General features: G+C 40.4%; 1 protein-coding gene across 1 annotated transcript in view; it reads left to right on the forward strand.

The window, feature by feature from the left end:
• Positions 1-7,605, forward strand: part of LOC104157367 (probable phospholipid-transporting ATPase IH) — a gene marked incomplete at its 5' end in the record, with an annotated part of 28,177 nt that extends 20,572 nt beyond the window's left edge. The window contains one exon of the mRNA XM_009694675.1: positions 7,099-7,605. Within this exon, the coding sequence (XP_009692977.1) occupies positions 7,099-7,356 (258 nt within the window). The remainder of the gene's footprint in view (positions 1-7,098) is intronic.
• Positions 7,606-11,516: the final 3,911 nt, after the last annotated feature.

An 11,516-nucleotide genomic window follows, 5' to 3' on the forward strand; every position in this document is an offset into this window, starting at 1 on the left:
TTTTTGTATCACAAGTCTGTAACAACTAGACCTTTTCCAAGCTTTAGAGACAAGACTAGAACAGAGGCTCCCACCTGTGCTGTGTACCACCGGTTGTACGCCAGCCGCCTCTGGGCGCTGGGGGGAAAGAAGCTGCCTGTCATGTACGCGGTGGGATTTCCCTGAGCCCTGGGGGCAACCCCTGTGCCTCCCTGCCAGCAGCCAGGGGGCCATCAGCTGATGAGGACGGTGGGAGGCAGGTCTGTGGCTCCACGTGATTCCCGACTTGAGGAGATGAGAAGGGTGAGGGGACTGGGGTGCTGGTGAGGGTAGGTCGGAGGCACTTACATCGGCCTGGACAACAGCTGTTCCTGCGGTTATATTCAGAGGCACTGCCCACACCCCTGAAATGACGTAGTTATCTTTCATACCAAGTCATTCTGCTGCATAAATGAAAGTCTAATGTGGACGTTCTAGCATTTACTGTGCAAGCTGAGCGGAGTTATCAAAAATGGAAAACCAGCTAAAATAAGTGAAACTCAAAATAAAACGGGTAGGAAGGGAGCATGTGGTTTTATTGAAATCCCCTTTAAAGCAGGGATCTGCACGAGCAGTTGCAATCCTGTACCAAGGGGCTCTACAACTGCGTGTGTGTTCATTATTGAATCAATCTAGAATTTATGCACTTAAAATAAATGTGATGAATGTATAGTATGTTGGTAAGTAATACGTAGTAAATTCACGCCAACGTTCATATTGCATGATCCGTGCAATATACTACTTCTTTAGCAAACTATTTTGTACTGATGCTGTGCAAATTAAAACTTACTCATATTCTATTAATCATTTTTTCCTCCTTTATATTTCAACTTACATTTTGCCTGTTTTGATACATTATTTCTACATAAATGTGCCTTGCTGTGCCAGTGGGAAGAGTATTTTAAAATGTGTTGTCTCCTTTCTTCTGAGCAGCTCGAGAGGAGAAACTGGTGTGTCAATGCAGGCCCGCCGTGCGTGGCGCTGATCTGGGGCCAGCAAACCAACCGCAATAGAAATTGTTACCTGTAGTTTTGACCCCAGCAAACTTTCATATGTTATAGATGTTAGAAGGTGAAGGGCAGTAGAGGTGTTGAACCTAAAACTTAATGTTACTGCCCTTGCCCTTTTCGGCCCATCAGCTGCCCCGGTAGGTTAAAATTGTGAGTTACCAGCAGCCGTGTGCGTAGGGATTAGTTAGCATTTTGATGTTTGTTTGAGAAGATACTTTGCATTAAGAGGAAAGGAGTAAAGGAACTTTACTTCCAAAGAAAATAAAATTTCCCCTTTAGCAAAGGTAAAAAATTATTGTCTTTTATCTGCAAAGTAAAACCCCTTGTCATTGTTTTGTATTCCTTGAAAGTACAGTTGTGACAATGCCCCACTTCAGGAGGACAGGAAAGAACCAAGAACAGCAGAAAAGCCTTCCCAGGCAGATCAGCATTTCGTGTTTTTCTGTTTCGATATCTTTAATAGATGTCTCTCTGCCATATATGCTACTTGTGGAAGAAGTTGATCTCAGTATAGGTTCTGCATGCTTAATTTAAAAGTCGAAAGTGAGAGAATGAGGATGGGTTAACGCAAAGAAACAAGCTAGCAAACAAAAGCCCCAAACAAAGGTATTACAGCGTTTCTTACCTTGTATATTAGTGCTGGAAAATGAATCAATTGTAAAGCAGACTTTGGGCTTAACACTGGCATTATTCATTGTTTAAGATTTCGTAGAAAATCTTTGACTTTTAACCAGATATATCCCTTGTGTTTCTTCTTCCCTCTCTGTTTCTTCTTGTCTGCCAATCTGCTTTGTCTAAATAACTGCTACCTTGCTTTACACATCACTGATGTGCACGGGTCCTTCCTACAATCTGCTGGGGAAACCAGACTAAACACCAGTGCCTTTCTGTTGAGCAGTCCACCATCTTTATGCTTTCTCAGACTTCAAGCAGTCTAAGTTTCTAATGGAACAAAAGGTGACTTTTTTCTGCCTTTCTGCATGCTTGGCCATTTCATTCAAAGGACAGTAAAAAGTTTATTATCAGAAGTTATTTACCGTACTCATTATCTCCATTTCTGATTCACATCAACTATATTTGGAAGAATAATACTTTTTAGTGTAGTTTTTTCTTCCTTCTGTTTATCTCAGAGATTCTGTGAACCATTGTCACAGTCCATCACTGTCACTGTCATTTTTGTCACTGTTGTTACTGAATTTTACGTAACGTTTCTGCCTCAAGAATCTGGGATTCTTCGGTCCCCATTTTAATCATTGGTCTGTCCGTAGGTGAGCGCGTGTCCTGTTTGCGTTGTACCTGAGTAGACGGAAGAGTTGCCACGCAAAGAAGCAATAATTCCATTTGTGCTGATGTTACTAGAGTCATAGAGAAAAGGTGCTCCTGGGAGCCGCTTAAGCAATCGTTGGAGTGTGTTAATATATCTGCTTTGCTGCAATAGAAGAAAATGCAACTTTTTTATTAATAAGTTATTTCCAGCATGTGTTTTGAAACTAAGCTTTCCTTATGTTCCGTTTTAGGAAATTCTGTGCTCTTTCTAGAAAGAAAACAGCTCAAGATCCAGAAGTATATGACGTTTAATATAATATAAAAGTAGAAGGAATGCTAGTAAATCTTGGCTTCCTTACAGCCTGCAAGAAAACTATTTCTGACTTAATACTTAGGAGACTATTGGTTTCCATTGTGGATTTTTTATCTTTAGTTCTTAACTAGTTAAGATAAAAAATACATTTCCCCCTTGTTTCCCCTTCAAAAATGTATAGTCAATCAAATTGACTGTAATTTTGTATTGATGGCTAGAATTGGCTTTTAAGTGCCTTAGACTTGGTTTGAACTGAGCTTTTAAACAATTCTTTTTAAACTTAGTGCATTCCTATAAGCCATATTGCTTACTAGCAGCCACCTCCCAGGTTCCCGAGTTAGTTCTCCTCAGGCAGTAAGATCACGTAACGCCCTTGAAGCAATTCTTATGCTTCTAAATGTTTTCAGTTATTTGAGAGTCACTCTGGTGTGTGCTGCGTGAGTGTTTGCCATCATCATTCAGAAGTTTTTAAACATTCCAGATGGAGTTCTGGGGCTTTTTGAGAGCGCTTTTCAGTGATATGCGTATAGATATATATAGAGACGCACACACAGAGCTGTATCTGTATGTGTGTGTACACATACATGTATGTACGTACAGGTGTGTATACATATATGTGCATGTGTATTTATATACACACACACATGTATGAACTGTTGTCTGTCTTGGGCTAAAACATTAATTCTGCAAAAGCTTTGGAGGAATCTGTTGCCTTTTAGTAATTTCAGTCAAAATCTGCTCGTTTCTTACACATGCACTCCCAGTGACCCTTTGGCTCAATGAAACAAGCTGAATTTTGTGCTTTACCTGGAAATTGTGCAGCTGTGAGGTTTCTTTCAGCCTTTACTTCTAAAAAGCAATAGGGTATTTTTTTAATAAATCCAGTCTACATTAATTGATTACAGTTCCTTTTTCTTTATTCTTCTTTCATTAACAGCAGAAGCTCAGCAGCTCTGTTAGGGAAAATATAAATTCACTCTAAATTGCCCTCTTCTCATTTTTGTAACTGTTACTTCGGTTGATGTGGTTCAGCAATCCCAAATCTCTTTTAGCTGAAATACCAGGTGTTTAGATTCTGAGCTGTAAATAACTTCTGTGCTTTTCTCTCTTTTTAAGAAATATTTTTCTTTTTCTTTTCACTTCTGGCTGCTGGTTTTTTACTTCACTTTCACTTCAGTCACGAGATCAGCCCCTCAGCCTCATTACGAGACCTCTACCCTTTGCTGCCCTTGGGGAACCCCGCAGTGGTACTTTGGCCTGGGGATTCACCGTTCTTCTGTCCCTCGTGGGGCGTAGCTGCTGTCCCACAACTGCACGGGGCTCTGCACAGCCCGGTCACCAGCAAACTGTTGCCTTTGCCACGTGTGGGGCTCCTCTTCTGTGGAAAGCAAAGAACGAACCTTGCTCTTGCCATAGCTGAGCCCCAATGGAAGAAGTGACCTTGGTAACTGCCCTGCCCTGCCCTCCCTCCCCGCGGGGCCACGACAAAGCCGTACGTCGGCCACCACCAGCCCTGGCCCCATCCCCTCCCTGTCTGCGCTCCCGCCAGGTACCAGTTGTGGGACGGGGCCTCTGCGCCTTTATTGGGAACCCATTTGGCCTCGTCGTAGCACGGGGACCTCTCCCGTTCGGTGCAGGTCGTTGTCAGGGGGGCAGGAGAGACGGCCCACGGTACTGAGTCGTGGTACAGTTAAGTGCTTCGGAGGGTAATTAAGTATTTTTAACAGACTTTGAAATGGAATTATAAAAACATCCTCAGAGCAGCTCAAAGGATTAACCTCAGGATCAAGAAATGGAAACCCTGTTTTACACGGGATAACCTTTCCTTTTTAGAGCTATGAGAAAATCCGTCACTTTTACGGGACTTTGCTACAGTAGTTACATTTGTACCAAAAGGTGCAATTCATTCACCTTTCCCTCTTGTATTCAGCAAGAGCCTCACTGTTTTTCCTCATCCTTGCAGAAGAGTATGAGACATAAAACAGCCCCAAATGCACTGGCGAACAGCGATGGGCCACTTCTTGAAGGAAATCTCTCAGCTTCCGAGCCATAATTAGATCAAAGCTAGGTAACATACTGTACGTGTTGCCAGTTTGGATTAATCTCTATTGGTGATCTGTGCTATTTACAAATCAACTGTTCCTCCAGAGTTTTTGATGTACTTGATCAATATTGATACAAAATCATTATGTTTTACTTGGAGAGCCTAGTTTTTGCAAGAGATGTTCCATGCCACAGGTAAGATTTTTTTGTCTCAGACACTTACTCATGTAAGGCGAAACCATGAATGAACCTACCCATATTAAAGTCCTGTAAGTACATGGTGCTATCTATAGGTGTTGTGTGGCATTTCTTCTATAAGAACTGCCATCGTTATTGCAGAGTGTACTCGCATTACACTGTAGCGTAGAATACATAAGGTCAGAAGTAATTCTGACACACGAGCAGTTTATCTGTCATCTCTCATGCTCTTGAATACATCTATAGACCAAATGCAGACGGTAAAACAGGACGATAACCATACGAAAGGAAGCGAGTTACTTGTGAGCAGGACGGTGGGGCTGTATATCTGACCGTATCGACCACAGCGATGTGTTCGGTATAGACCAGTGCCCTGCTGCATCGCTGCCGCGGGTCAGGCGGGCAGCGTGGCGGCCTTGCCAAGCACCTGAGACAGCAGCAGGAGTGCTGAGCTCCAAAACCCTCCAAGCACTAGGGCAGCAGAATGAACTTCTCTGCTTTACATCACCTCCTTGCCATGCCACTGATGACACCAACAAGCCTAAGTAAGAAGGGATGCTTTTTTACTCCAGCACATTCCCACCTGGATGCTGTATCTGCTCCAGTCCCTTCATGCTCTCCTGACCCCAAAAGCAGCGCATGAGGAATTAAGCGAAGGTGCAAAGTGCCAGTATGGGAGGAGGACAAAGGCAACGTACTGGGCTGTGTAGGACTTCAGGGCGGTTGAGGGGTGCTTTTGCTTTCCTTTTTGTCACTGCTAGACAAGTAGTAGTAGAAGACCCCAGCTTTCTTGAGTAGCTTCAGGCGTGGCAGGTTGAAAGCACTTGCCTTGGAGCTATGGGTAGATAAACCATGATTTTAATTTTAGAAATACGTATGGTAACTAAAACGCTTCACTTTCTACCTGGAAGAGTACGAAAAATAGTTACCATACAGTGTATGACGACTCCCTCTGACATTTCCAAAACAAAGTCTGCGAATCTGTTACCTGATGATCTGCATTTTTCTGTATTAATGTTGGTATTTGGTCTATATGTGTATTTAAAAGAACCCAGGCCGCACTGTTAGTGAGCAGTTTGGTTTAGTTTGCTGACTTTTCCAAGAGCATCTGTTGTAAGAAAGCTTTCTGATTGCTCTTGGTTATGCACGAGTAGTGTTTCAAGCTTGTGACCAGCATTAAAAGTGTCATACGAAATCTCAGCCAAACTTCTGTAAGCTACATCATTAATATTAATTTTGTGATTTGTCCCTTTTGCTACTGTGTTGCTGTTAACAGGGGAAGAGGAAGGGGATGATTAAGAATAGAATATAGAATAACTGGCTTATGTAGCATTCCTGGAGAGTGAGTAGTGACATTGATTTCAGTCATGCTTATAACACCTTTATATCTTAAATACTGTCACATAACCTCCATACCTGGAAATTATATGTATATTTAGTGAGAAGAATTGGATAAACTCCTTGGGGAAAGTGCTGTGCTAATTTTCTTTTAGTTTGTGCACATGTTCCAGGGTCTTGTCACGCAGCCGTGGTGTTGCTGTAGTCCTGAGTATTTCCCGAGTGGAGGTGCCGATTCTGCCAGCGTGTGAAGTGATTATGTGGTACAGATACATTTTAAAGGACAGTTAGACTGAGGTAGTACTGTGATGTGTGGTATAAATTGCGTGTATGGATGCTACCTGTAACCTAAGCAAGTCCAAAATCCGATACTGCTTAGAAGTACAAAGCAAGTGCATTAAACCTCTGGCACGTTCATCCATTAGCACAAACCGACTGTAAAGAATTCCCTCTCTCTTTGGAAGTACAGGGCAAAGTACTTGGATCTGCTTTGTCTTAAAATTCCCCATAAGTCCTGACTAAAGAAGTTCAGAGATAGAAAGATGTACCAGGAGAGACGGCAAAATGAAATATAACCCTGATTCAAAACAATTCAACTTGAGAGCAGTCCTCTGTGTCCTCATCTGTTCTCTGAAGAGCCCATTATCAGGTTTAGAGATGATATGTAAAATTATGCCTGGATCTGTAGGTCTTATTATAAAACTAATCATGTTGAAAGTGTTTGATTGCTCAGCAACATGAGGGGTTATACCTTTACGTGGAACAAATAGCCAGAGTGGTGATCTAGTGAAAGGCGTTGTTATACCAAGGGCACAGTGGCCCCATGAAAGAGCACAGTTGTAGACTTTCAGCTCCAAAATCACCTCTTTACTGTGTATTTGGTTTTGTGTTTTTTTTTTTTCCCTTGAACAGAATGCATCAAGGCACTGTCGGGAGCACATCTCGGAATTCACACCTCTTGCCTGTCTGAAAAGCCCAGGATACAGGAGCAGTGACTGCAGCAATTCCCCAGCAAGAAGGTCTAATTCTCATTCTAAAAAAATGATGTTTACGCACTGGAGAGGCGTTGATTATTCAGTACTTCCGTCTGTCTTTGGCTATGCAAATAAGCATTGCCGTGCCAGTGCGGGCTACCGCTACAGTGGGTCAGGTTTGGAAACCTCTGTATGACAGAACACCAAGTCAAGCCTTTAAAAACTGTATTTTTGTTCATTTCTTTTTTCAGGAAACAAACATGTCACAGAAATATATTAAATTATACGTGGCTTTTGCTGTCTGAGGTAGTGTTCAGACAAACAGGATCAAGAGCTAGGAGTACGAACCCTTCCAGGCCCATAGCCCTCTTTTTATGTTTTGAACTGCTGGAGCAATGAACAATCTGCACAGTCTGGTACTGTGAGACTGGTAGCACTAAAAATTCTCTTCATCCTGTGTCAAGACTTTTGTGCGTTTGCTGCTTCTGTCATCTTTAGTAATTTTCTTTGTTATCTGAAGTGCATAGTTTCAGTCAGACACCTGCATTTTGAGTTCAACAGTTTTAATTTTCAGCCAGAAGCAATGACCTCAGTTATCTCCAGTGAAAGTCTCCTAAAGCATATTTAACAAGTGCTGTTTCTGATTTTCCACTGTCCTTTTTCTTTCTTTGCTCTTTCTGTAGAACAAACTGGTGTTTCCTCTGTGCAAATCTGCTTTCAAGAAACACTCTCTAATGTTCACTTCCTTGTAAGTGGCCAAATCAGGGCTATGTCTGGTTTTCAGTTAGTTTTCCCCCATAGAAAGAGGCAAACCCATCCTTGTGTGGAGTATGTACGCACTATAGGAAGTCAAGTTGGCTATTACATAGGTAAATACCACCACTGTTGATATCTACTCAAAACTGGAATGTAAGCGTTTTGCCTTGAAAGGTCTTTGTCAATTTGTCGAAGATGCAGATGACTCACTGCGCTTTCCGCTTCCTACCCCTGTGATTGTAAAATCAGGATAGCGGAAAGCATTGTATATTAAGCATTTTTGACACATTTTTTTCCTTGAAGAAAGGCTGTTCTTCCAAATAAGCATTTTTTACTGTCTGGATTCATCCTCTTAATTTATGGGGGGTTTTTTTGTGCATATGGTTAAATACCAGCTAATCAGCATGGTAGATGGATTACAAAGCACACGACTGTTAATTTTGGCAAGCAAACCAGGAGGCGGCACACGGCTGTTCGCTAACAGTTGTGATGCAGAAACTAGATTGATGGCAAGGATTCTGTTTGAATTACTTCAAGAATGACAGCCAACTTGCACTTCTGTTTTCTCTGCTACATTTATGTTACCTTGCGCTAATTCAACTATTAGCTGTGTCCTTGTCTTGTTTCTTTAGTCCAGTGTTTTATTTTGGGGTGCAAAAATACCTGAAGGAGTAATCTGATTTCAGTCCATTTCAGCCTGGTGGTTAGAACTGGTTAATGACCATCGTCATTAAATACCTCTGGGAGGACATGAGCGAAAAAAATTTATTTCAGTGTGAAAACAAAATATTTGGAATGAGAGCTGCAGTCTTTATTGGAAGACCTGGCCAAGACATTGTTAGTTGTCTTTCGAATCGACTAGGGTGGCAGAGAAAAATTATTTCCCTTTTTGTGTTTAAAAAAACCCAAAGACAGATGCAAAATAGTTTATTACTAATTTACTTTTTAATAAAAGAAAAATCAGCTTACTAGGAAATGTTCCTCACGATATTCCGAGTGATTTTTGCATTAAACAAGCAGTGAAATATTATTAAAATGCCCTAGGACAAGCAGAGATTGTAAAGGGAGTTGTGAAAATTTCAGTACACCAAAGAGAAGAGAATTTTAAGCACCACGATGAAGGTATTTGTACCATTTCACATGTAGCACTTTTAAGTTTCAAAGAACGTCCTCGCAGCAGAGACCTGTTGAAATACGTACGTGTGTGTGTGGGTGTGTGTACATAGACTTGCCATTGCAGACTTGAATGTTGGTCAGTCAGAACCGTCCCCTACATAAAACACTGGTGTATATATTTTTTTAAAGTTAATATGGGTATAAATTTTATACCAGTAGCAGTGACAAATTTCTTGTGTGTAGTTAACAGATTATTTGTAATGTATTTTTTAGAAATCTTAAAATTGCCTTTGCACTGAAATATTTTTCATACTGTAGCTATTTATAAATCTGTTTTACGCATACATTTGTTAACACACCATTTCTATTTTTTTTAAGTATATGTTTTGAAGGCTTTTTTTATACCTATGAGTTTTGGCCACTTAAATTTAGCTTAGAGTGGAGTTGTGGCTGAATGTTAAAATTCTAATGAATGTCAAATTAGAAATATAGGTCTATTGCTCTGTCAGTCTCACCCAAACTATTGATGTTTTGTTGGTATTTGTGGCAGAGGCGATTAGCGTGCCACCCTTCCAGTGCTGTACGGTTACTGCTAGCTTTTTTACTCTGTAAAGCCTCCTGCTTTTTTACTTTTCTGAGTTCCATCGTTTAGCCTTAAATAAGGAGATTTTTGCTCGATGTTTTTGAAAATGCTGCATTCCTGTTCTGCCTCCTAACAAAGCCGTTCATTGCAAACTTCACTTAGACATTACTGACAATGTCATTCAGGCTGAAACACCTATAGAAGTGCTTGGGAAATTTTAGTTAAACACGTCATTTTTTTGGAGGAGAAAGAATGCGTGAATTTAAGTGGAAGTTTCTGCTTTGATTTAGCAATACTTTTACCTTTAACAGTTGGTACTGTTTGTTAAAATAGACTGTTTAATGGAAAAAACATAAAACATCCAGTCGGTTTCACTTGCCGTGCTTTTGCTTCGCTCCCGTTCCTCTTGCCATGCAACCCTAGTCCACTGCAGCAGGCGTTCGCTTGGAGTTTTGTTGTGAAGGGATCAGACGATACAAAACTGAAAAAGCAGAAGTTAGATCAAAATGCTTTAGAATGTTTAACTATGGATGGGACACTGAAAGGAGACAGGTTTTTATGTATTAAAGGGGAAAAGTACAAAAATCTATATAACTTCCTAACTTGCCTTGTTTAAATTGTTGCAGCTTTAACAGCGTAGTGTCTCCATAACTGCTTCTATAAATGTCTTGAAACTGGTAAGCGCTAACCAAATGTATGTGAAGACTTAGAAAGTATTTCGAGCTTTTCGGCCACTGAAGTTGATGTATTCCCGCAGTGGCTTGTGGCAAAAGATCTTTTCCGTTTTACCATGTACAATAATTGTTTGTTCAGCCACTTAATGTAAAAGCTTACAGTTTACTTTCTTGCTTGCGTTAGCCTGTTTGTCTTGACTCAACTGGCTTGCAAATATAAAAGGAAAAAAAATAGCTGATTTGAGCAACTGCACTACTTTTCTTTTGGAAGCCAGTGGGATCATTGCTCATGCTACTGTCTCTGTTAAAAAAGCTTTAATGGAAATTTGTGAAAGTATTATGAAAGTGCAAAAGTACGTGATTCTACTTTGCAGGATAATCTAAAAATCTGTTTATATAGCTTTAGTTTTTTACTGTATGAAAAATCACAGAATTTTAATCTGCGTTGTCTCCGACATAAATTCTGTGCTATGTACACGTTGCATTTTAAATGCCCTTTCATGATCTAATGTAAAGTAGAATCGGCGAAAGTTGCTGTACCGGGGGCTGGGGAGTAGTTATCTGTGCATTGAACATTAAAGATGTCTGTAGTCATCAGCACCAACTACTGACACTTATTTTTTAATTGTACAATTATAGGTGCTTTTATTTGAAAATAAATCAGCCTTCAAATCTAATGCTTAGATTACCCTATGCCACTTCATTTATTTGATTTGAAGAGTCGGTGTGTGAATACATTACTGTAAAGTTTCTTTTCAGTGCTATTTTTAACTTTTATTTCTGTAGATAACCAACTATAACTTGTTTATATTCAGTCACATTTTGGATCCTTACGTAGAATATATGAGCAGGAGATATGAATCTGCTTGCAATAAATATAAACATTCAAGACTGATTTAAGTTTGCTCACGAGTAATTAAAGTAATTCTACTATGAATATGAGATGGTTTCATATTAGTCTGTAATAAAATGTAAGTAGATGACAGAAAATGGAGTGAGTGTTTGATTCTGTTATTGAATATGCTTGGAGTCACATTTCTTTTCAGAGAGGCTATGTAGCCAGCTAAAAAAGCGAGCTAACAGAAAAGGAAATTCAGAAAACACTGGAACATGGCGGGGCAGGAGGGGGGTGTTGCAAAGCAAATAGAAATTGGTACCAGTCCAGGAGAGCTTTGTTCCTCCTGCACAGATTGGGTAAGTGCTGAAGTTCCTTCCAAACTAAACTCC

The sequence above is a fragment of the Cariama cristata genome, unplaced genomic scaffold (genome assembly GCF_000690535.1).
Source record: "Cariama cristata isolate BGI_N322 unplaced genomic scaffold, ASM69053v1 scaffold14032, whole genome shotgun sequence".
Taxonomy (NCBI): Eukaryota; Metazoa; Chordata; class Aves; order Cariamiformes; family Cariamidae; genus Cariama; species Cariama cristata.